Raw genomic sequence first — 26834 nt, 5'->3', positions numbered from 1 at the left:
GCCTATTGGAGGGTTGGATCTTGATGACTTGATGGAGGACTTCCCATTCGGGTGGTCTAGCTCAGGTTTCACTTACCTAGGAATTAGAGTACCTCCCAATCTGTCTGATATCTGGAAACTAAATATCTCCCCAACTATATATGCGGTTAAGAGAGACTTACAACGTTGGTCGAATCTCCCATTGTCCTTTATGGGCCGGATCAGTTTGATCAAAATGAATGTGCTCCCCAGGATCCTCTATCCCCTACAGATGCTGCCTCTATGGATGCCCAGGAAAGTGGCCTCCAGTATTGAAAAGCTGTTCTCTGAATTTGTCTGGCATGGCAAAAAGCCAAGGGAAAAATTTTTAATTCTGCAAATGCCAACCAATGCTGGTGGTCTTGGTCTGCCTTATATACTTTTTTATAACTGGGCCTACCATGCGCAGATAATTTGGGGTTGGCTTCATTCTTATCTTGATTTGACCTTATGCATCGATTCCTGGGCTTGCTCGCCTTTATATTTGTGGGGTGTGATTAACTGTAAAAGACAAAATGGTCCGAAAGAAGTCAAAGCTAACCTGATAGTTTACAATTCTGTGAGGGTCTGGAGGGATATAGTTGGTTTCTCTGGGAGGAAGGACTTGGTCTCTATGCTGACACCTCTTTGTGGGAATGCTGACTTTACCCCGGCTATTAGTTGCTCAGTTTTTGAGTTGTGGAAGTCCAGGGGCATTAAGTTTATTGGAGATTTATTTGAAGATGGTATCCTCATGTCTTTTCAACAGCTTCAACTTCAGTATGACCTTCCCATGGAGCATTTTTTTGGGTACTTGCAGATTCGTCACTATATTCAGGGGCTTAATCTCCCTCCCCCCAATACTCCTAAATTAGGTGTCCCACAATCCTTTCTTATTAACTGCAGAAACTCCTCTCATTTTATTTCCTCCTTCTGTTACCTGTTACATGACAACTGTCAAGTAAACGTGCTTAATGTTCAGCATAAATGGGAGAGGGACCTAGATAATCAGTACATAGATGATGACTGGCAAGAAGCTTTTAAGTGTAAAAATGTGTTTTCCTGCAGACAGACTGAGAGAAACTCAGTATAAAATCCTTCATAGATTACACATAACACCTTCCATCCAGAATAAAATGGACCCAGGCCTGTCGCCACAATGTCTGAAATGTCTCACAGAGAGACATTAATATTCATCTTTTTTGGCAGTGTAAATACAGATCACGGTTCCGGTCCTGTACAGCAAAAGAGCTTTGTAGCATTTTCAAAACTGAAGTCGCGAAGGATCCCGGCCTTTTCTTACTTGGCCTGCCGTCTAAGGTTGTATCACTCCCCCCTCTTAGATTTAAATTGTTGGATAAACTTTTACTTTTGGCAAGAAAATGCATACTGTTGAGGTGGATCAGGGACAAACCTCCCACTGTCACTATGTGGTAAAAAGAGATTTTTTCTGTTCTTCCACACAAGAGGATTAGTGCAGTGCTGAAGGGCAATGGACAGTTATTCGTGAATACTTGGCAGCCGCTCGTGGACTACCTCCCTGCAGAGAGTTTAGATCTGTTGTCTCTTACCTGAATTGGAAACCCTCTGGACTAAATACGGGCACAGGACACTCCCAGTCAGGCTGAGTCTGGATTTGAATCTCTTGGACACTAGCAGGCTGATAAAACTTTGAAGTGATGAGAAGATGGGGTGTTTTATGTTTTGCTTTTTGTATTGTTCTACTGGTTGATTTATTTGATTTATTTGTGTTTTTGTACATGTCTTCTGTCTGTTATATTGTTCGGAAAAATTCAATAAAATTGTTATGGAAAAAAAAAAAAAAAAACTCCTTGAACGAGATGGTCTGAACGCCAGCCCGAAGGTACTGTCTCTCAAAGATATGCTTCTGTCCTAACAGAAATTCACAGTAAGATGAAGTTGTGTTATGCAGCACACAAACTGCCGGTTGATTGTGTTCACATTGTTTATTAAAGCAGTTTAATGCAACAGCCCTTGAATGAATTTTTCAGAGAATACGAACGATAATCAAAAAAACCTTTCTTTCACTCATTGGCTTCATCCAACCACTAACCATGAGTGAAAGACAACTTTTTTATTCTGTGAAAAATGTCCAAAGAAATCTGAACTTCTCCCAGTGTGTGTAAACGTATGAGCACCACTGTATCATCCCTGTTAATAAGTGTAGGTAAAAACAACTATTATTATGGTATGAAATGACCACTGATGCACCATCGGGGGCTTTGATTGGACGCACGCTAAATAAATCCATTTTCCATGCAGGAGATATAAGCTTTTTTGTTGGTTTATTTCTTTTTGAAGGAAAGCTAACAAAAGAACAACGTGGCTCCTCTCCTGCCTCTCTTGACCTCTGTGTGTGGTAAAAAAAACCTTCGGCCTACCCAGGTGCATGCTGGTCCTCTACCTGCCTCTAACTCTACATGCCACCTCCAAATGAACAGCCCGACTGGTGATACAGGTGAACAACACTCCATAACGCTGAAGAACACTTCGGCCTCTTTTACATCAATGGGGCCAAAATAGTCCACAGCAACATTTGTAAAAGCAGCTTTGTCAGGCAACACTCTCTCTTCAGGCAAGTCAGCCATCTTCTGTTCAACAAGCCTTCCTCTGTTGTGTCTACAAACAGCACAGTCCAATATGACCAGTACTTCTGTATGAGAGACAATCTGATATAAAGTCACATGTTGAACATCTTTATAAATGATCACAGCTCTCTGTATGAGACAATCTGATATAAAGTCACATGTTGAACATCTTTATAAATGATCACAGCTCTCTGTATGAGAGACAACCTGATATAAAGTCACATGTTTAACATCTTTATAAATGATCACAGCTCTCTGTATGAGAGACAATCTGATATAAAGTCACATGTTTAACATCTTTATAAATGATCACAGCTCTCTGTATGAGAGACAATCTGATATAAAGTCACATGTTGAACATCTTTATAAATGATCACAGCTCTCTGTATGAGAGACAATCTGATATAAAGTCACATGTTTAACATCTTTATAAATGATCACAGCTCTCTGTATGAGACAATCTGATATAAAGTCACATGTTGAACATCTTTATAAATGATCACAGCTCTCTGTATGAGAGACAATCTGATATAAAGTCACATGTTGAACATCTTTATAAATGATCACAGCTCTCTGTATGAGAGACAATCTGATATAAAGTCACATGTTGAACATCTTTATAAATGATCACAGCTCTCTGTATGAGACAATCTGTGATGATGCGTTTTCATGTAGATACTCAGACAACAGGATGTGATCAAACGTCTTCATGTTTGTCAGCTCATATCAACCTTCATGTGTCACCTGAAACCGCTCAACACATTTCAATCACAGCTTCTCTAATGAGCACACACTGTGATAGGAGCTGCTGAAACTGAAATGTTGGCAACCAGCGCCTCTGCTGGACACACACACACACACATACAGGTTTTTATAACACTGCAAGGACCAATGACATGCTTGTGTCTGATGATCCTCCCTTTCTGAGGATCCTACAGCCCTAATTTTAACTTCTAAAATCATGAAAAATTTAAGGCAACACAAAAATCACTTGAAACACTGAAAACCCACAAAAAAAGTCAAACCTGAATTTTGCCACACACCACACCTACACACATACACACACACATACATACAGACACACACACACACACACACACACACACACACACACACACACACACACACACACACACACACACACACACACTCAACTTCTCTGCTCTCCTAAAGTTCAAACTGAACATGTTTATTTTTATGTAGATTTTATTCAATGTTTCATCAAACAAATGAACTGTGTGACATTTGAAACCCCGTTGCTATGGTGATAAACACCCTCCTTTGGTATTTCCTGTTGACTTTTTACTTTCACTTCCTCCTGCTGTGACACAGATCTGTTCTCCGTGTTGAAGGCAGAGTGTGTAATATATATCACAAGGTAAGAGACACTTTTCACTGTTAAGACTCTCTGTTTAGTTGAAGTGTTAAAGACCTGGAGTCTTTAACACTGTGTCTCCTGTACAGTAGAAGTACAGGAGACACAATGATCCTCAGCTAGCATGCAGGCTATGCTAACATGCTAACAGTACAGTGTTAAACAGCAGAGGGAGGGCGTGGAGTCAGGACTAAAAATAATCACTCCATCAGATCAACTGGTTCCACTACTTCTCTGAAACTGGACGGTTGCCAAGCAACACAAACACTGGTCTGTCTGCAGCCAGAGCAGAGATCAGCACAGAGCAGAGAGCTTCTTCTGCACATTAAAGTTTATTAAAGTTTCCCCTCTAACAGGGTCAAAGTTGCTTCTAGAGCAGGAGGGGAAAATGTCATAAAGAGTGGAGGCCAAACCTCCGACTGGATTTGATTGGCTGCTTTGAGTGACATTGATGCGATGCGACTCTGCTGCTTGATCAGAAGAGTTGAAAATGTTTGATGCACACTTGTACACAAAAAACCAAGCGTGCATGGGATTTTTATGATTCTTTGACTTTGGTCTGAAACCCAGAAACACAAACACATCAACTCAGCGTGACTCTGGGACATCTGGGTGGACTGAGCTACGCATGGCATCAAAGACCCCTGTGCTGCCCTGAGCTGCCCCAAAAGTGCCTGTGTGATACTTCTTTGATCCATCCACAGATATTCCACCTAAAATATGACACTGCCTTTGTACAGAAATAACTACCAGTCTGACTGAACAAGATGATAAATCACATGTTTAAAATCATATGTGAGGGGGGGCTAGTGTCCAAGAACATGGCTGAAATAATACAGGCCTCACATGTTTTAAATGTGATGAGCATTACAAACTGCTGTAAAAATGTGTCTGACAGCATTAAAGAAGAGCGCCTGAACCCACGCTGTTCCAAAGGAAAACCAGGATTTATCTGGAGCCGCTTTTCTACAGAAACGTCTCTGTGTGATCGGGTACTAAGAGAGCTTTCTTACTGTCATTGAAAACTTTGAGCCACTGCTGTGATTCAGAGTTTGTCTGGAGGGCCCCCTGCTGGCCTGGCTGACACAAGACTTACAGGACAATATAAATGTTGGAATTCAACCAAATCAAAATATGAACTAATGATGACAGAAATGATAAAAGAGTCATGAATGTCCAAATGATCAATGTTCAGGGAACCTTCAGCCAGTGTTGTACAGTCATGTGATTCATTAACTAAAGGTGTCCTCACATGTGACATATTATATCTATTATAGATTATTATCATCCAATAATGGCTCACTGACATAGAGCATGGTGATGATGATGATGATGAAGGTGCGTCCTCCACAGGTGAAGCTCTTTGACTGGATGTGACTCCAGCAGCTGAACTGGGTCAGTGTTGCCATAGTGACAGAGGTCAGCTCTTCCAGCAGGGGGCGCTCTGCTATGGATCAGTGTGAGGACACAGAGAGGTTTTAGAGGGAGGTACTCTCTCCTCTGTGTGAGGAACAGGAAGCTCTGAGGTGAGATCACCATCTCTAACTGTCCATGACTCTTCTCCATGTCACAGCATCCCTCCACCTTCATCACTCCATCATCATCATCATCATCATCATCATCATCATCATCAGTGTCTCAGCTGCTGCTCACAGTAACTAATAATGTAGTGGGTTTGTATCAGGATGCAGGACCAGAGAGCAGACTCTCCTGGACCCAGCTGTGTGTCCATGAAGAGTGACCGGTCTAAAGGTCATCTTATTCACTTTAAAGATGGACGTGGTGCTGATGGAAGGTGAGCTCTGAAAAGTCAAGTTTATTTCCTGACATTGTTTGAAGACTCATGTGGTGATCCAGCACTTTGAGAATGAGCTGGGAGGATGGAGTTATGAGAAGATAGAGAATCTGGGCTCCCCCTTTCTTCACATGTACAGTCATGGACCAAAATATTGGCACCCCTGGTAGAGTGTACATGGATCCTGATCCCAACAACAGCATGAACCCCCCTCTCCATCAGAATGAGCCTGATCGGATCAATCTGTTCTGTTTGGCATGTTTACATGCTGCGTTTTTATTCAGATCATTTATTCAGATTATTTGTGTCCATGTAACCGCAGCAGCTGTTTTCTGTATTCTGAGTGAGATACTGTTCTAATAGAAACAGAACTGTGGAGAACTTCAGCTCTGCCTCCTGATTACTGATGATCCATCTGCTAGTTTGAACTGGAACAATCTGATTAAAGATGATCTTTGTTCATGAAGCAGCTGTTTGTTTGTATCAGGATGCAGGACCAGAGACCAGACTCTCCTGGACCCAGCTGTGTATCCATGAAGAGTGACCGGTCTATGGGTCGTCTTATTCACTTTAAAGATGGACGTGGTGCTGATGGAAGGTGAGCTCTGAAAGTTCAAATGCATTTTGTGACTTTTTACTAAAACAGTCACTTTTTAAGATTGCAGTGTTGATGATTCAGTCTGTCATGAAAAAACCACCCTCCTCCTCCGTGATGGACTGCACTCCGTTAGAAGTCACGCTCACAGTTCAATGAAGTCTCCTTCATCAAGGTGTGGAGTAGAAGTACAGCAGCAGGCTTTCTCAGATGGAAACAAACTTAAACTGAAAAAAAAACAATCAGATGGAGCCTCCATTCTTTATTAGAGCCTGAAGCACAGTGTGAAGTGTGAAGGACCCTTTTGTTTCCCTGAGGACTGTTTTTATTCTTCTGTGACTTCGCTCCATTTTTAGTGCCCAAGTTCACTTTTCAGATCTCGTCTGGGTAGTGGGGAGGGAGAGGTTGGTTTGGTTTTTTGGTTCTGGCTGGTTTGAAAAAGACTCTTCTCCATGTCAAAGCATTACTCAACCTTCATCATTCCACCTTCATCACTCCATCATCATCATCATCATCAGTGTCTCAGCTGCTGCTCACAGTAACTAATAATGTAGTGTGTTTGTATCAGGATGCAGGACCAGAGAGCAGACTGTCCTGGACCCAGCTGTGTGTCCCTGAAGAGTGACCTCTCTAAAGATCTTGGTCTTGACTTTAAAGATGGACGTGGTGCTGATGGAAGGTGAGCTCTGAAAAGTCAAGTTTATTTCCTGACATTGTTTGAAGACTCATGTGGTGGTCCAGCACTTTGTAGTCTGTCATCAGCTACTATCAGCACATATCAGACTTTATTACCTGGATCAAGTCAAAGTCCAGTTCAAGTGGTTTCTGTTCTGTTGCTGAGTTTTCTCTGATGATCTAAACTTCTGTTGATCTGCATGAGCTTCACAGTAAGCACACTTTGTCCAGGATGTTAGCCACGCTTTGAATCACTGGGATTAGAGGATTATGGTCCCAGAGGTGGATGTTGGAGGTCCTGACTTTGTCCACAGACCATATCCTGAACCTGATGAGGTTCTGCTGGTCACTAAGCTACCTGGTCCAGACCTCCTGTTGATCCAGCTGACACCAGCCTGAAATCAGGGAACAATAACCAAATATCACAAAATCAGTGTCAAAGTAATGAATTGAAATAAATACTATCATGATGAATATTTCATACATATCTGTATTTAAATCAATGAAAGGCTTGGTACACCAGCACTCACATCCAGCTGTATTAAAATGCACAGACAGCAGTAATCACAAACAACTGCTTTCTGAAAAGATAACAGAGTTTATTTCACAAAGTCACATCAATCCAAATCAATGAAAGTCAATCAACAACAACTATTCCAAGCTCATCTAAAGACAGTCAAACATTAGAAAGCAAGCACGTTGAGAGTGAGCTGGGAGGATGGAGTTATGTAGCTTTAAGGTTGTAGTCATTTATGTACAGTCATCTCTATTGAGAAGATAGAGAATCTGGGCTCCCCCTTTCTTCACATGTACAGTCATGGACAGAAATATTGGCACCCCTGGAATCTTTCCAGAAATTACACAATTTCTCCCGGACATTGAGACAATTACAAATGTTTTTGGTATAAATGTATTTATTTCCTGAATGTGCATTGGAAAAACACAAAAAGCAGAAGAAAAAAGCCCAAAATGTACACAATTTTAAACAAAACTAAAAAAGGGCCGGACAGAATAGTTGGCACCTTTAACTGAATATTTGGTTGCACACCCTTTGGAAGAAATAACTGAAACCAATCACTTGCTATAACCATCAACAAGCTTCTTTCAGCTCTCAGGTAGAATTTTGGACCACTCTTCTTTTACAAATTGCTCCAGGTCTCTCAGATTTGAAGGATGTCTTGTTGCAACAGCCATGTTGAGGTCTCTCCATATGTGTTTATGGGATTTAGATCCAGAGACAGCAAAAACAACCCTAAAACATGATTGAACCTGCACCATGTTTGACTCTTTGACTCTTGTGTGTTCTTTTGCTTGTAGGCCTCACTCTGTTTTCTGCAAACAGTAGATGTGCTTTTCCAAAAAGCTCTACCTTGGTCTCGTCTGTCCACAAAACCTTCTCCCAGAAGGATTGAGGCTTACTCAGGTCCATGTTTGCAAACTCCAGTCTGGCTTCTTTCTGTCTCTTAGTCAGCAGTGGGGTTCTCCTCGGTCTCCTGCCATAGCGCTTCTTCTCATTCAGATGACGACGTCTGGTCCGAGCTGACACTTCAGCACCCTGAGTCTGCAGGACACCTTGAATTTGTGTAGAAGTTGACTGAGCATGTTTGTCCACCATTCGTCCGGGGAGATTAGCCACAGTGCCATGGATGATAAACTTCTTGATTATATTACAGTAGACAAAGGAACCTCAGGATCTCTGGAGATGGTCTTGTAACCTTGAGATTGTTGATATTTTTCCATAATTGTTCTTCTTAAGTCCTCAGACAGCTCTGGCTCTTCTTTCTCTTCTCCATGCTCGGTGTGACACACGTAGGCACACAACACAGAGGTTGAGTCAACTTTTAGACATTCTCACTGGCATCAGGTGGGATTTCTATATTGCCAGTGTGGCAGAGCGGGCGTGGGGATTTTGATATGAGGGGAAAATAAACTAATGTTAAACAATAACTGACACCGCCACCTGGAGACTTACACCCCAGGAAATACACTAATTATTAAAAAAAGGAAATCATGAAAGACACACAGGTTAGAACACTGAAGAGGCAGAGTTGTGTTTTATCAGAATGTAAAAAGGAATTCATTTTAATAAATCAAAAAGGAAAAAAGGCAAAGTACGGTAGACCGAAGCTGTAAGGAGGGAAAATCAGTTAAACAAAAGAACCAAATAATAATTAAAGGGGATTAAAATAAGGGTTAATTTTAATACAGAATCTAAAATAGAATAGAAAAGATACAATATACAATATAGATATTAATATACAAAGCAAAAAAGAAATGAACCAAAACTGAGCTTAAGCCACTTAGTTAAGAGGCAGACTACGCTGAGGAAGGTGTGAGGGTGCTACCATATACTCACCGTTGTGCAGCACGACAAACCTCCCAGCAAACCAAAACATTAGTGCCTTCTATTAGTGACCCAGTGCTCTTAACTCACATGCGAAGAGGAGGGACCTCACCCTGGGTAACTAGCCTCTAAACATAGTGGCTCAGTGGCTGAAAGAAAACTAAGGACAACACAGCAGCAGTTAAAGCCATCCCAGCTATAGCCAGGCAGCTAACTCTTTTAGTGCTGAGTTAGGTGAACTAAAATACATTCTTAAAAATCAGCAAGAACAAGTGAATCACCTTACACACAGTCTGGCTACCCTAAACAACCACCAGAGAACCCAAATTATAAGAAAACAGTCATTTGAAGAAGGTGTCAAAAGCCAGGCCACTTTGCTCGAGAGTCTGAGGGAGAGTCTGTTGCTCTACTGCCAGTCACCGCTTCAATGCGCCCCAGTTCCAATGGTAGGTAGTGGCCCCAGAACCAGGGAAATGTTCACCCCCTGAACTACTGAGCCACAGTTCAGATGGGGGCCCCTTAGGCTCAGAGTCTGCAATCAATAACCCCGAAAGTTTGGTGGCAGATTGCCCAACCTTAGTGGTGCTCATGGGTGGTGAGTCAGTCCCATATCTGGTTGACACCGGGTCAATGGTGTCCACTATCAGTGCAAGTTTCTTTGCACAGCATTTTGAACTGTGTGGCCTTGACACACTCAGATCTTGTGACTGGTTAAATCTGAGTACTACTAATGGTTTGGCTATACCATATGTAGGTTATTTCGAGCTGGATGTTCAGCTGTGTGGTAAGGATATAGCTAGACAAGGATTGCTGGTGGTCAAAGATCCCCCAGGTGGCATTGTCAGTTATTGTTTAACATTAGCATCCCTTAAAACCAAAATCCCCACGCCCGCTCTGCCACACCAGCACCTGCTACTTGTCTCAGCTGAGATTAAAAAGCATCACCTGCTTGAAGTAAAATGTTTTACCCAGGTATTTACCAAGGTTTACCATTTGACTCCAGGGTTGCCATTACTTTGGTGCATGACTGTAGATGTGAAGTATTGCAGGGGATTCTGGGAGTAGGTGTCCTTTAAGCCTCTTTCTATTCTTTCCAGATAACTCTAGTCAGGTTCCCAAAAGTGACTACAGGCGCCGGGTTCTTTGTTTGATTGTCTGGCCCCAAAAACTGATATCTGACTCCACTTTCTCCTGGACCACATAGTTTAATACTTTGATCCATGGTTTAGTGAAGGGTACCTGAGTCCAGCTGAGGCCCCTTGAGTCCATCAGGGAGGATGTCATGGTGGTATACTGAACATTTGGTCCAGTGATCTTGGCAGGACTCTGGTGAGCAGATGGATAATGAAATCTGTAGACAAAGATCTTCAAAGCTCCTGAGTGGATTTTACAAACCCAGATGGATCCAAATACTGGACTGACTCTGCTGTGTTGATCAACATCCTCACAAGATAAAAAACTACTGTGATGGTATGGAGCAGTAGTTATTCCCCTCTGAAGTGGTGTCAGTCTGAAGACTTTGTCCCAGAAGAGAGTTGCAGGCTCAGGTCCCTGAACTTGTTAAGGACAGGTCCTGGATCTGGATCAGTTCTGTATCCTGATAGTAGTTTAGGGCAGCTTGCGGACTTACAGTAAGCTCTGTATTCATGATATTCATGGTCATCTTACTCTTCGTTCTGAGTCTCAGTTGTGGGCCTTATTGAGGATTCATTTGATCTGTAATCATTCTTTCATAAATCTTTGTCCTGTGGATCATCATGTTGAGGTTTTCCTTCTGCCCCCCCTGGTGGACACTGGTAGTATCTTCATGAACATGTGTCTGTAGCTAGCCTGAGTTCTTTCTCTCTGAAAATGCAGGTTGGACTTCTCACCTTTATTGTTCCTGCTGGCATCTTTCTGAGCTGTGTTTCTGTTTGAGTCGTCTTCTGTGAACTTTGATGTCATCAGTCTGAAGAATGTGAGGACAGACACAGTGTTGGCTGTATTCTGAGTGAGATACTGTTCTAATACAAACAGAACTGTGGAGAACTTCAGCTCTGCCTCCTGATTACTGATGATCCATCTGCTAGTTTGAACTGGAACAATCTGATTAAAGATCTTTGTTCATGAAGCAACTGTTTGTTTGTATCAGGATGCAGGACCAGAGACCAGACTCTCATGGACCCAGCTGTGTGTCCATGAAGAGTGACCGGTCTATGGGTCGTTATATTAACTTTAAAGATGGACGTGGTGCTGATGGAAGGTAAGAATTAAAAATCCAGTGAAGGTTCTGACTCTGTGGTTCAAAGACTCATATCTTGGCTCAGAGCTTCATCATATATGACCCATTGTTTTCTTATGTAATATGTCCTGTCACAGAGTTCAACAGGAGAGCTCCCAGGTTCACAGAGATCCATCAGACCAGCAGGATCTAACAGACCTGGACTCCATCTTTATGGTGTGTTATTTCATAAACTATCATTACAAGAATGTAATGCTAAGTTATTGTTGTGTTTAGAGCAGCTGACCTTCAGACTGACACATGAACCACATGTTGAGTTCTACCACTTTATAGGAAATATCCAGTGTCTCCTTCTGTTCCAGCTGCTGGAGGAGAACATCGTCACCTTTGTGAAGAACGAGCTGAAGAGAGTCCAGAGGGCTCTGAGTCCAGATAACCCAGAATGCTTAGAGAGTCAGAGTGAGGATGAAAAGCAGAGGAGAAGCTGTAAAGAGGCATTTTTGAAGATCACTCTCCACTTCCTGAGGAGAATGAAGCAGGAGGAGCTGGTTGACTGTCTGCAGAGCAGTAAGAACATCTGAACAGATTTCATATTTTAGAAAAAGGACAAAGAGGTTTAAAGTTCAAACTCAGATAGTCATGTGATCTATATCAGGATCTGTTCATTGATCTCAGTTCTGTCTTTATTCAGAAACGTTTGCTGCAGAGTGCCGGCGTAAATTGACATCTAACCTGAAGGAGAAGTTCCAGTGTGTGTTTGAGGGGATCGCTAAAGCAGGAAACCCAACCCTTCTGAACCAGATCTACACAGAGCTCTTCATCACAGAGGGAGGGACTGGAGAGGTCAACGAGGAACACGAGGTCAGACAGATTGAAACAGCATCCAGGAAACCAGACAGAGCAGAAACAACCATCAGACAAGAAGACATCTTTAAATCCCCACCTGGAAGAGATGAACCAATCAGAAGAGTGATGACAAAGGGAGTGGCTGGCATCGGGAAAACAGTCTTAACACAGAAGTTCACTCTGGACTGGGCTGAAGACAAAGCCAACCAGGACATACACTTCACATTTCCATTCACTTTCAGAGAGCTGAATGTGCTGAAAGAGAAAAAGTTCAGCTTGGTGGAACTTGTTCATCACTTCTTTCCTGAAACCAAAGAAGCCGGAATCTGCAGGTCTGAAGAGTTCCAGGTGGTGTTCATCTTTGACGGTCTGGATGAGTGTCGACTTCCTCTGGACTTTAAAAACAACCAGACCCTGACTGATGTCACAGAGTCCACCTCAGTGGATGTGCTGCTGACAAACCTCATCAGGGGGAAACTGCTTCCCTCTGCTCGCCTCTGGATAACCACACGACCTGCAGCTGCCAATCAGATCCCTCCTGACTGTGTTGACATGGTGACAGAGGTAAGAGGGTTCACTGACCCACAGAAGGACGAGTACTTCAGGAAGAGATTCAGAGATGAGAAGCAGGCCAGCAGGATCATCTCCCACATCAAGACATCCAGAAGCCTCCACATCAAGTGCCACATCCCAGTCTTCTGCTGGATCACTGCTACAGTTCTGGACCATGTGCTGAAGACCAGAGAGGGAGGAGAGCTGCCCAAGACCCTGACTGAGATGTACATCCACTTCCTAGTGGTTCAGTCCAAACTGAAGAACATCAAGTATGATGGAGGAGCTGAGACAGAGCCACACTGGAGTCCAGAGAGCAGGAAGATGATTGAGTCTCTGGGAAAACTGGCTTTTGAGCAGCTGCAGAAAGGAAACCTGATCTTCTATGAGTCAGACCTGACAGAGTGTGGCATCGATATCAGAGCAGCCTCAGTGTACTCAGGAGTGTTCACACAGATCTTTAAAGAGGAGAGAGGACTGTACCAGGACAAGGTGTTCTGCTTCATCCATCTGAGTGTTCAGGAGTTTCTGGCTGCTCTTCATGTCCATCTGACCTTCATCAAGTCTGGAGTCAATCTGATGTCAGAAGAACAAACAACATCCAGGTGGTCTAAAGTATTCAGAGAAAAACCTGATCCAACACTTTTGTATCAGAGTGCTGTGGACCAGGCCTTACAGAGTCCACATGGACACCTGGACTTGTTCCTCCGCTTCCTCCTCGGTCTTTCTCTAAACACCAATCAGAATCACCTACGAGGTCTGCTGACACACACAGGAAGTGGCTCAAAGACCAATCAGAAAACAGTCGAGTACATCAAGACGAAGATCAGTGAGGATCTGTCTGCAGAGAAAAGCATCAATCTGTTCCACTGTCTGAATGAACTGAATGATCGTTCTCTAGTGGAGGAGATCCAACAGTCCCTGAGATCAGGACGTCTCTCCACAGATAAACTGTCTCCTGCTCAGTGGTCAGCTCTGGTCTTCATCTTGCTGTCATCAGAAAAAGATCTGGATGTGTTTGACCTGAAGAAATACTCTGCTTCAGAGGAGGCTCTTCTGAGGCTGCTGCCTGTGATCAAAGCTTCAAACAAAGCTCTGTACGTGCTCACATAACTATCCAGGTTAAATGTAGTTCTCTTTATTCAGAAATAACAAGTATGGTTTGTAATTGTTTTCATTTGTGTTCTTCTGAATCCTCTTCAGGCTGAGTGTCTGTCAGCTCTCAGAGAGAAGCTGTGAAGCTCTGTCCTCAGTCCTCAGCTCCCAGTCCTCTAGTCTGAGAGAGCTGGACCTGAGCAACAACAACCTGCAGGATTCAGGAGTGAAGCTGCTGTGTAGTGGTTTAGAGACTCTGCATTGTACACTGGAAACACTCAGGTCAGGACTTGGTCATGTAAAAGTTTACCCAATTAGCTTGTATGTAGTCCTTTCATTTTATAGTTTCATGGACCTACAAAAAATCTCCTCTTCAGGCTGAGTGTCTGTCAGCTCTCAGAGAGAAGCTGTGAAGCTCTGTCCTCAGGCCTCAGCTCCCAGTCCTCTAGTCTGAGAGAGCTGGACCTGAGCAACAACAACCTGCAGGATTCAGGAGTGAAGCTGCTGTCTGCTGGACTGAAGAGTCCTCTCTGTAGACTGGACACTCTCAGGTTAGTGTGTGGCTGATACAGATTATTCCCAGCAGAGTAAATGTTGATCAGTATCAGATTATAAAGTTGACACTGTTCAGATGCATGGTTATGTCTGGATGTTACTGGTAAAACAGCTGTGTGTGTGTGTGTGTGTGTGTATGTGTGTGTGTGTGTGTGTGTGTGTGTGTGTGTGTGTGTGTGTGTAGTCTGTCAGGCTGTCTGATCACAGAAGAAGGTTGTGCGTCTCTGGCCTCAGCTCTAAGCTCCTCCCCCCTGAGAGAGCTGGACCTGAGCTACAATCATCCAGGAGAAGGAGGAGAGAAGCTGCTGTCTGCTGGACTGGAGGATCCACACTGCAGACTGGAGACACTGAGGTACAGACAGACACACAGAAGCTGTCTCACTGTTTCTGAATGATGAACTCTGCTTCTTGTCTGATGGTGATTTAAATGAAGATGGATGAAGTAGATTCTGATCTGGTTTCTTCCTCCAGGTTGGACCATGGTGGACTGCACAGACTGAAATCTGGTCCGAGGAAGTGTGAGTGTGTTTTCATTTCTCTTCATCAGAACACAGCAGCACATGTTGGATGATGGAAGTAACACAAAGTGATGATAAAAGTGAGGGTGATGGAAACTGATGAGAGTTGAAATATTACACAATAAAAGATGTAAACTGAAATAAAAGTGATAATCCAGAGATTAGAAAATGACCATTCATCACATCCAACAGAAATGTATAGTTTACAGCGTGCTGTTTTGTGACTTTGACATTCATGGTTTGGATGTTGGCTGCTGGCCGGATGCTCCTGGTCAAGCTTGTGGAGCTCATCACATTTAAAAACAACAGAAACTATACTTGATTTGATGGTCATTTCCATAAACATGTAAATATGCAGAGTCTCCACCATCAAGTTCTCTGCTCTAAAACATCCAGAGTTGAATACAGTGATGAAATAGAAAGAGAAAACCTTTAAAGACATGAGCTAGCTCTCCTCCTCGTCTTCTGGCTGTGCAGACAGTAAAGGTCAAAGGTCGAGCAGTTCCATGAATGAACCTTTGAATTTCACTTCACAATCATTTCAACACTACAGATATAGATAGACACAGAAACATTTGGACTGCTTCATATTTCACATCACATGAGTTTTCATCTCCTCCTTTCTTCTCATCACTTTCTGTGACTTCCACCCTCGAGGCTCCTTTCCTTCAATGACAACACAAACAGTTTGTGTTGACAACCATCAATGATGACTAGGATTATATTTGACTCTATTTCCATCAAAGCATTTGGATCAAATCCAGCTGAACTTCATGAAATGTGGATGTTTGTATTTGTTGACAGGACTCGTCACTTTTGAACTCAAGTCCAAAGAAACATTTCAGTCAGAACTGAGTTTCTGTTTTTGTCTCTGTGGATTCAAAGATTTTAGAATTCAGATCAAAACACACAAACAAAGTGAACACAGTGATCCAACATATCTGACATTAGAGTCCATGAAGATCAATAATAAATATGTGTTTAGAGATCACAACAGATAGTCTGATGGATCACGTTGGCTTTCTTCTTCTTCTTCTTCTTCTTCTTCTTCTTCTAAAGCTTTCTGTTGACTGACGGGTGGACACACTAAAGAAGGGTTGGCTCAGATGAAAATATGATCACATCATGTTTTAAATATTGATCCTGATGAATCTATATCAAGATGTGTAGTGTGAGTATTTGTCAGGATGTTCCTATGATTTTCCTGTGCGATCACCTGGGAGAGGCTTCATTCTGATCTGATCTCCGACCTTCAGCTCTTGGAGGTCCCTGGCGGATCTGTCATAGATTGATTTTATCAACCGCCGCTTCCACCAGTGCTTCTTCGTCACTCCAACGACTACATGTGGCTGCAGCAGGCTGTCTGCAACAGGCAGTGAGGATTTGAGTCTACGTGACATTAGGCGTTGAGCTGGGCTGCTGTCTAACCCCTCTGTGTAAGCAGGCAAGAGCAGATGGCACAGATACATGGATGGCCATACTCCACTGGCGCAACACACTCAGAGTGATTTCACTATTTTCACAGGCGCTTCGGCCTTGCCGTTCGACTTTGGATGGCGGGGTGAAGAAGTGACATGGGTGAAACCCTAATTTGATGCGAACTTCCTAAACTGTTCACATGCGAACTGTGGGCCATTGTCCGTAATCACTTTGTCAGGTTGCCCATGATGTGCAAACTGGTGGCGTATATGTCCATGCTCACTATTTGCCATGGACATGTGGGTAACTCATGCAACATCATGGATTCCTTCTGCTGATTCCTGGCATACTCAATGCAAGCCAAGCAGTTAGGTTCAAATATGCTCCATGTTAGACATACAGCACAGATGTAATTGCAATCCCCCCAACCCGCAGTGCAAACCTGCAGTGCATAAAAAAGAGCACTAAAAAAATAACAATGAACATGACAAATTTAAATAAAAAAAAATGTAGCAATAAAGAAGCAATACTATAAAACAAATAACTTAACTAAAGACATTTCTGACAACAAATAACGAACGACAGACAATCGACAGACAAGGGCACTTGTGAGTATTTCACCATGGAGGCAGTATGTGGATAAATTAAAGTATTAACAATATTAACAGAGTACAGATTAAGTTAAGGAGTGAGGTAGTGCGTTGTAGTGTAGCAAATAGTGCAAATAGCATAAACAATAAACGGCTGTGCAGAGTTTTTTAGAGTGCGTGAATTAGTGGAGCACGCGGGGGGTGGAGGTGGAGGGGTGATGTCAGATCCTGTAGGGGCAGACTGTGGCAGGAGGCAGAGGGGGGAAGGAGGGCAGAGGGGACGAGTGGGGAGGAGAGCAGGGAGGGAGTTGAGTCTCCTGACTGCCTGGTGGAATAAACTGTTCTTGAGCCTGCTCGTTCGGGCACGGAGACTCTGCAGTCTCCTACCAGATGGCAGCAGGCTGAGGAGGCTGTGAGACGGGTGGGTGGGGTCACCTGCAATCCTGGTGGCTTTGCGGGTGAGACGTGTGTTGTAAATGTCCAGAAGGGGGGGAAGAGAGACACCAATGATCTTCTCAGCTGCTCTCACGATGCGCTGCAGAGTCTTACGGCAGGACACGGTGCAGGCGCCGTACCACACAGTGATGCAGCTGGACATGATGCTCTCAATGGTGCCTCTGTAGAATGTGTGCATGATGGAGGATGGGGCTCTCGCTCTCTTCAGTTTGCGGAGGAAGTAGAGGCACTGGTGGGCTTTTTTGGCCAGTGATGCAGAGTTGTGGCTCCAGGACAGGTCTTTGGAGATGTTCGGAGATGTGCACACCCAGGAACTTGGTGCTGCTCACCCTCTCCACTGCAGCACCGTCGATGGTCAGAGGAGCATGCTGGGTGTGCGTTCTCCTGAAGTCCACAACAATTTCCTTCGTCTTCTCCACGTTCAGATGGAGATTATTGTCTTTGCACCATAAGGCCAGCCACCATAAGGTTGGCCATGGCAGTTCGTAGGCCCACCGCGTCCCCAGCTCTGAAGGCAGTGTTCCTGGCCTTCAGGAGCCTGTGGACTTCACATGTCAGCCATGGCTTCTGATTGGCCCGAATGGTGAAGGTCTTGGTGACCGTGACATCGTCCATGCACTTTTCCATGTAGGACGTGACGGTCTCTGTGTACTCCTGGAGGTCGGTGATGTTGTTGTTGGTGGCTGCTTGTTTAAACATGTTCCAGTCAGTGGTGGAGAAGCAGTCCTGGAGTGTTTCTGTGGACCCCTCAGGCCACACCCGTACCTGCTTTCTAACTGGTTTGGTGACTTTAACCAGTGGCCTGTATGCTGGCATTAGCATAACAGTGGTGTGGTCCGAGGCCCCGAGGTGGGGGAGGGAGAGGGCTTTGTAGGCCCCTTTGTTTACAGTGTAAACATTGTCCAGAATATTGTTACCTCTAGTGGGAAAAATGACCATGAAGTTGTGGAAGTACACTCTTGGGGTTTGCATGGTTGAAATCCCCAGCCAGGATGAGAATGTCACGTTCTGGGTAGGAAACAGGAGAGGAGGACCGAAGTGCAGAAAAACCAAAATTTATTAACAAAAGATAAATCAAAAACTTTCGAGGAAAAATCCAAAACGTTCCGAAAAGCAAAAACAAAGGAAATCCAAAAAGGCCACGAGGAGAAACACAGCGAGCAGGGAGAGGAAACAACAGGCCACGACAACCGACATCTGACAAAGACAATGAACCGACAAGAAACTGAGGCAAACACAGAGGCTAAATAGACAAGGGGTAATCAGACACAGGTGAGACTAACGGGAAAGGTGAGGAACATCAGGGTAATCACAAAGGCAGGAAACACAAGGAACAAAGAACACAAGACCAGAACACTGAGGACAAGTACAAAGTAAAACCTGACAATGAAAAGACATGAACTAAAACAAGATATTACAAAATAAAACAGGAAACACTTAAAACAAGACTAGGAAACATTAAACGCCAAACTCAGAACCTGAAAACACAAGTAACAGGAAAACAAGCCTACAGACAACATAGAAGGATACAGGGAAGCACACTAAGGACTAAAGTAAACCACACTAGGAATCATACATACACAACACGAGGGAAATAATGAAAACTAAAACAAGATTAAATACAGAACAAAACCAAACCATGACAGAGAAAGGCATCAGGGTGTGCTGTCTGCTGCTCACTGATGTGCTTGTGGAGTTCATACAGAGCCTCACTCCTGCTGTTGGTGGAGCCAGGGGGGATGTATATTGCTACCAGCAATATGGCACTAAATTCCCTCGGCAGGTAGAATGGGCGGCATTTAATAACCATAAACTCCACAACTGGTGAGCAGTGCTTACATACCACCACCGCGTCTCGGCACCAGGCATCACTGATGTAAACACACAGACCCCCGCCGCTAGTTTTTCCACCCTCGACGAGCTCTCTGTCTGCCTGGTAGCACGTTAGCCCGGCTAGCTGAATGGCATGGTCCGGAACACTGTCATGAAGCCATGTCTCCACAAAAACAAAGACACAACACTCACTCACAGTCCTGGAAATTGTGCGGAGTAAGCGAATATAGTCCAGTTTATTGTCCAGCGAGCGTACGTTGGCCAGAGTGATGATCGGGATAGCCGGCCGGTGAGGGCTAGCTGCTAGCCTAGCCCGGATACCTCCATGCTTCCCCCTCTTCTGCTTCCTTGAATTCCGACAGTGGCGCTTCCACTGTGGGCTGGTTGCAGGAGTGGGGGTCGGTGATCGAGCAGGCCTCTGGAGCAGACCTCAGTCCAGTAGCTCTTCCGCTACCACTGGATTAATCTCCGTATTTATGGTTTTTCCAATGTCGAGCAGAACCTCACGGGTGAATATGCGCCTTGGGGTTAGTGGACGCGACGAAGATAGAAAAATACACAAAGATACACAAGACAAAAAACATAAAAACGCAGGTTTGCAGGGAGAGAGAGGAGCCACTGCGTACACCCGCGCCGCCATCTTAAGGGATCATTTGATTTAGCAGCAAAGTCCTTGATTTCAGCTCTCATGCTCGGCCAGACGAGGGTATCCCTGGCTCGCCTGTAACAGGCCTCGCCATCTATTTGGCTGGAGAGTATGCACTTGAGTAGCTCTGCCCTCAGAGCCTTTGGGATAGTGATGCACTGACCTCTGTATAGCACACCATTCTGCACATTCAGTTCATCTCTGAAGGGCCAGCACTCACGCACTGCCAGTGGGGTATCCTCCTTCAAGTCAGGCCACCCGTCCAGGACCACCTTCTTCAGCTCTTGGAGTACCTCATCCGTCCCAATGTGCTGTGCTATCTGTTGGAATCTGAAGGTAGTAACATTAAGGTGCTGCGCTAGGTCCAGCTATGCATATTGTAGGACATATTGTAGGACAGGTGTATTGGAGACTAGTCGCTTTATTTCCTGAACTGCTTCCTCATGTTTGGCAAATCAGTGCCATTCTGTGTCTTTGTCCAGGAGTCTGCGGAGTGGTTCGCAGACCTCAGAGAGCTTTGGCAGAAATTTCGCAAGATATGTCACAAATCCAATGAAGCGTTGGACAGCTTTCGTGTCTGCGGGAGTCGGCATCTCAACTCTTGTAATATAGCCATAAGTAAGGTCCTTTACCTGCTTTATGTAAATATAACAATGAGCATGGTCTTGTCACCTGCTCTTTCGTTAATGTTATCAGACAAACAGTAAGGTCCTTTACCTGCTTTTGCAAAGTGTCTCGAGATAACGCCTGTTATGAATTGACGCTATACAAATAAAGATTGATTGATTGATTGATTGAGATTGAACTCCACAGCTTGGCACCGCTCCATGAGAGCACGCAGGTTGTTGTTGTGGACTCGTTCCACGTCAGTGTTTGTTTCACCACACCCAACAACCATCGGCAATTGGTTCAATGCCGGCCAGGCCGGCTAGCAGTTCATGCTGTTTGCGTTGGTAGATCTCTGGTGCTACCAAGATGCCGAATGGGAGTTTGCGTCACCTCATGCTGCCCCACGGCGTCGGAGAAGGTCATCAGATGGCTGCTTTCCTTGTCAAGCCTGTACTGTAGAAAGGCATTGTGGGCATCAACCAGTGTAAAAATGCGAGCTTTGGGTAGTTTACATATCCTCACAACACATACAACACATCCTCCAGCGTTGGCATGTGATAGAGAGACCTCAGGAGTGCACGGTTGAGGGGTCTGGGGTCGATGCACAGCCGTATCTTCTCTGGCTTTGTGACAGTCACCATGTTGCTTATCCATGCCGTGGGCTCGCACACTGATGTGATGTTGCCTGCTCTGATGTGCTTGTCTAATTCATTCTTGACCTTATCTCTCAATGCTACTGGAACATTTCGAGGTGCACATTGCACTGGGGGTATATGTGGGTCCAGCTCCAAGTGTATTTCTCCTGGGACTGACTCTATTTGGTCATTGAAGACATCTGTGTAGCTAGCTAACAGCTGTTCTTTTGTGAGAGGTGTGCAGTCCTCTACTTTGTTGAGCTCCTCCGGGATTGTGAATGTCATTAGGCCCAAGTGCTGGCATGTGGCCCCAGACAGCAGAGGCTAGTTTCCACTATTTGAAAGACGAGGTCATGTTCTTTTTCTTTGACAATGCAATCTGTGTGGAATCTTCCCAATGTTGGCATAGTTTGTCCTGAGTACAGTCTCAGTTTGGTTGTGTTGGGGTGCAGTGCTGTTCCTGGTGATAACTTCTCTTTCACCTTGCTACTCATCACATTACGTGCTTGTCTTTTCTTATTTAAACGCAGGTGCACAAACCATTTCTGCCCTTTTGAATTTAAGGTGTATTCTGTGACTACGAACGTATTGTCTACGTATTCGTCTTCTTCGCCTTGTTCAACAATGTCCATTACATTCACCTTTTTTGTCTTACTACTACCCTGACATACTTTGGCAAAGTGTTTTGAGACACCACATGCTCGACATGTCTTACCGTAGGCTGGACACTGTTCTCCCGCTTGTGGCTGTTCCCACAGTACTTGCAAGAAAACTGTGGCTATCTTTCTCTCTTGTCTTGCGTTTTATATCTCTCCTTTTGCTTGTCTGCTGTTTTTACACAATCCACCTGTACTTGTAGGCCTTCCATAATTTTCATCCGCTTCTGAGTCAGTTCTGCAAGACGACATATTTGAACTGCTGATGGTAGCGTCAGCTCTCGTTCGCACAGTAAGCGCCTTCGGGTGTCCTCGCTCGCAACCCCGAGCACCAGTCGATCCCGAATCATTTCATCCTTTAGCCCACGGTAGTCACACGACGTAGCTTGTTCCCTTTGCCTTGTCAGGCTAGTAGTTAGGAAACTGTCTATAGGCTCATCAGTCTCCTGTTTGCAGCAACCGAACATATATCTCTTTACATCCTCCATCAATATCATGTTGTGCATATACACATGGCGGCACTCATTACCTATTTGCGTCTCAGCGATGCAGCCTGCACCTCCTCAGTCTTCTCGCTGAGGCCCGTGGTTAATAGAAAGTCCTCGAATTCTGCATGGAAAACTTCCCAGTTCTTTGCCAGATCCCCGGACATTTTCATGCCATCCGGTGCAGGAATCATGTTGTTCGCCGTTTTTTCTTATTGTTTCTATTAGCCAGCCACTTCTGACACCATGTTTCAGATCATGTCTTTAATGAATGACGAACAACGACAGCAAAAGGCATCATGGACTTTGGTTCACATAAACAATACAGCACCAAACCACTAGGCGTCGCTATGCGCTTAACATTCAATGTTAATATGATAGATAGATAGATAGATACAGTGGAGACACAGAGAAGTTTTGAGGAGACGGCCCCTAAAGATCAAAGGAGCGGTGTGTCTGGGGGCTGATATGTGGCTACAGAGAATTATACAGCTGCAGCAGGTGTTCATGCATTCTTCTTCACACCTTGTGATGCTCTGATGAGCTCTCTTCTGAAGGCACCTTTCAGCAAGGCTGGATCTTTACTGTCTAAATCACAATCCTGTCTATGTTCCCTTCATGCTCTTAAATAGGCTCCGATCAATCAGCTGGTTTTGGTAACAGATGTGATATTTCACGTCAGTGTTAGTGGGAGTGGTCAACGATTCGATTTTAGATTAAAGGATGAAAAGGCATTTCATGATTACTTATGTTTTACATGTAGTCACTACATAAGTTTATTCCTGTTTTAACACTCGTCTTCTTAACAATACATATTTATATATATATATATATATATATATATATATATATATATATATATATATATATATATATATATATATATATATATATATATATACAGTATATATAGTACAGACCAAAAGTTTGGACACACCTTCTCATTCAAAGAGTTTTCTTTATTTTCATGACTATGAAAATTGTAGATTCACACTGAAGGCATCAAAACTACGAACCAACACATGTGGAATTATATACAATTATTAACTATAAACTATATATAAAAATATGTCTTATATTCTAGGTTCTTCAAAGTAGCCACCTTTTGCTCTGATTACTGCTATGCACACACTCTGCATTATCTTGATGAGCTTCAAGAGGTAGTCATCTGAAATGGTTTTCACTTCACAGGTGGGCCCTGTCAGGTTTAATAAGTGGGATTTCTTGCCTTAAAATTGGGGTTGGGACCATCAGTTGTGTTGTGCAGAGGTCAGGTGGATACACAGCTGATAGTCCTACTGAATAGACTGTTAGAATTTGTATTATGGCTAGAAAAAAGCAGCGAAGTAAAGAAAAACGAGTGGCCATCATTACTTTAAGAAATGAAGGTCAGTCAGTCCAAAAGTGTCCCCAAGTGCAGTCACAAAAACCATCAAGCACTACAAAGAAACTGGCTCACATGAGGACCGCCCCAGGAAAGGAAGACCAAGAGTCACCTCTGCTGCAGAGGATAAGTTTATCCGAGTCATCAGCCTCAGAAATCGCAGGTTAAAAGCAGCTGATTAGAGAACAGAATCTCACTTATAGCTGACAGCAGACAACCTTCAATACTTGAGCATTCAAAGTGTACGGCCCTTTCTGCACCTTCCAATGTACAGGCTTAGACAGCCAGATAAGTCCTCCAATAAGAACACAAGGCTGCTCTTTCATTCATTTGACTTGAGCTCCTTCTTCTTTGTTTTTTCTAAAACTTCAATATGACAAAGAGAATAAGAATATGTCAGTAGAGATGATAAATATATGTCTCCATGATGGTAGAATCAGTTCTTTTCAGTGTACTGAATCAGTAGAATCAGTTCAGTAAAGTGTTCAGTTCTTCTCAGTAGCTCTGTCTGTGAATCAGAATTGAATAAGCTGAAACACGGCCCAACGTTTCCTTCTGCTCTCCATCGTACTGAGAACAGCCGCTGGTGAATCATAAAGCAATGAGCTGAGAATTTAGTGGAAACTGAAAGCTGCTAAAAACAATCCCATGTATTTTCCCCGAGCGTTCTCTTCAGTACGTTCAGGACACAAATCAGTGAGTGAGAGGAAGAGAGACTTGGAGGCAGAGCTCTGCTAACTGAAGGAGAGCTCTGCTCTTCATCTCAGTCACTCAGTGATTCAGTGAGGAGCAGCAGTATCCATAATCCATGTGAGAGGAACGTCTCTGCCTTCTCACCTTTTCTTCCCACAATGCAATGTGTCATGGCCATACCTCCATGACAGTGAGAACATTTCTATTGAAACTTTGATTGAAGTGCATGTAGGGAGTCAGTCCAGCAAGGCCCTGTCTTCTTGTCTCTGGTGTTGGGCCCAGCTCGGGCCCAGCTGTTGACTACAGTGGTTGGCCATTAGCCATCCCTGATGTTGGACATTGATTCATGCATTCACTCCTTTGATTTCATGACTGTCATGTGCTGGGCTACTTGAATGTCACATGTGTTAGTGCTTGGGCATGATGGCTCAGTACTTAGTTAGTGTTGAATGTAAAGATGTCACATAAAGCTGTTGACAGTTTGAAACATGGTTCAAGTCTGACATGTTGTTATCAAAGTCATATCCAGAATGACAGAGTTTGAATGTCAGGTCCACAGAAACATCCAAGTCAGAAGATAGATGTTGAAATGAGAGAGAAACACGTCATATTGTTGGTATGGACAGAAACCTTTGTATAACAAGCTCCATTTAGAATGACAGAGTTTACATGTGAAGATACACACAAACATCAAAGTCACACTTACTATGGACATACACCTTTATATGAACCACATCCATATTGAATGCACATCATTACTGTATGTTTACACTCATATGGATGTGATGTTAGAAAACAGAGTCAAATAAAGCTGAAAACAATCAAATAACAGGGGCTTGTTCATTTACACATCATGTCTGTAATCTGACAGTTTAGTGGATTTAAAAACAGAAGAGGACTTTTTAAATGGACAGTTATTGAGTGTAAAATGAGGATTTGATTACAGCATGGTAACTCCGTGTGAAGTTGATTAGAAGTGGATGATTACATTTCAGTGGTGTCAAACATCATTCAGTGCTGAATATGAACTGTTTGATGGACTCTCAGTAAAGTTGTTGATGAATGAACAGATGATAACCTGCAGCTGTGTTGTGTCTCCTTCTCTCCATCAGACGCCTGTGAGCTGAAACTGGACACAAACACAGTGAACAGAAACCTGAAACTGTCTGACAACAACAGGAAGGTGACATATGTGGAGGAGCTTCAGTCATATCCTCATCATCCAGACAGATTTGAAGACTGGACTCAGCTGCTGTGTAGGACTGGTCTGACTGGTCACTGTTACTGGGAGGTCGAGTGGAGAGGACGGGTTCATGTATCAGTGAGTTACAGAGGAATCAGAAGGAGAGGAGGTGATGAATGTCTGTTTGGATATAATGATCAGTCCTGGAGTCTGAGCTGCTCTGATGAAGGTTACTATGTCAGACACAATGACAGAGTAACAGACATCTCCTCCTCCTCCTCCTCCTCCTCGTCCTCGTCCTCCTCGTCTGTCTCTCACAGAGTAGCAGTGTATGTGGACTGTCCTGCTGGCTCTCTGTCCTTCTACAGAGTCTCCTCTGACACACTGATCCACCTCCACACCTTCAACACCACATTCACTGAACCTCTCTATCCTGGGTTCTGGTTCTGGGCTCCTGGTTCTTCAGTGTCTCTGTGTGATGTGTCGGTCTGAGAAACACTGCTGACTGAAGATCAGCTGACTCTGTTCACTCTGTCCAGCTGCTCTGTTTCATGGTTGGGGGGCCTGGTAATGGGGGGGGGGGATAATGGACCTCCTTCTGTAATGTCTGTATTGTGCTGATCTCACCAATCAAATAGAAGTGACAAAAAAAGATCATCTGGATTTGATCATCCTTAAATCTGAACCTGGATCAGGGTGATCCAAACAGGATCAAAGTGAGCCGGATCATCTGATCCTGGATCATCTGATCCCTTTAAATCTGGATTAAACTTTATGAGTCTGGTTCTATGGGTCTCTGCTTGACTTCTGATGTGTTTCTTTAGGTCATGTTTGATTCTTGTTGTTGGTTTTTGTCTGTTTGCTGTTGGTGAGAAAGTAATCTGACTTCTATTGGAAAAGTAAATAAAGCTTTTTAAAACTAATCTCTAATCTCTCTCTGATAAAGTCAAAAACAAAGCTTGAAAATAAAAAGCTTTCACTTTCAGAAAGCAGAAAAAGTTAATGTTCTTCCTGTATGAGAGACAATCTGATATAAAGTCACATGTTGAACATCTTTATAAATGATCA

At 43.7% G+C, this 26834-nt stretch overlaps 1 protein-coding gene across 1 annotated transcript in view; it reads left to right on the top strand.

Moving 5' to 3' along the window:
- Nucleotides 1-26266, top strand: part of LOC306835072 (uncharacterized protein) — a 333943-nt gene extending 307677 nt beyond the window's left edge. Inside the window, exons 15-19 of the mRNA XM_079361481.1 lie at nt 14213-14386; nt 14482-14655; nt 14844-15011; nt 15131-15177; nt 25696-26266. Coding sequence (XP_079217607.1) covers nt 14213-14386; nt 14482-14655; nt 14844-15011; nt 15131-15177; nt 25696-26258 — 1126 coding nt within the window. The 3' untranslated portion in view covers nt 26259-26266. The remainder of the gene's footprint in view (nt 1-14212; nt 14387-14481; nt 14656-14843; nt 15012-15130; nt 15178-25695) is intronic.
- Nucleotides 26267-26834: the final 568 nt, after the last annotated feature.

This window comes from Symphodus melops (assembly GCF_947650265.1).
Source record: "Symphodus melops genome assembly, chromosome: 14".
Lineage (NCBI taxonomy): Eukaryota > Metazoa > Chordata > Actinopteri > Labriformes > Labridae > Symphodus > Symphodus melops.
This window is presented reverse-complemented; position numbering and strand designations above follow the sequence as displayed.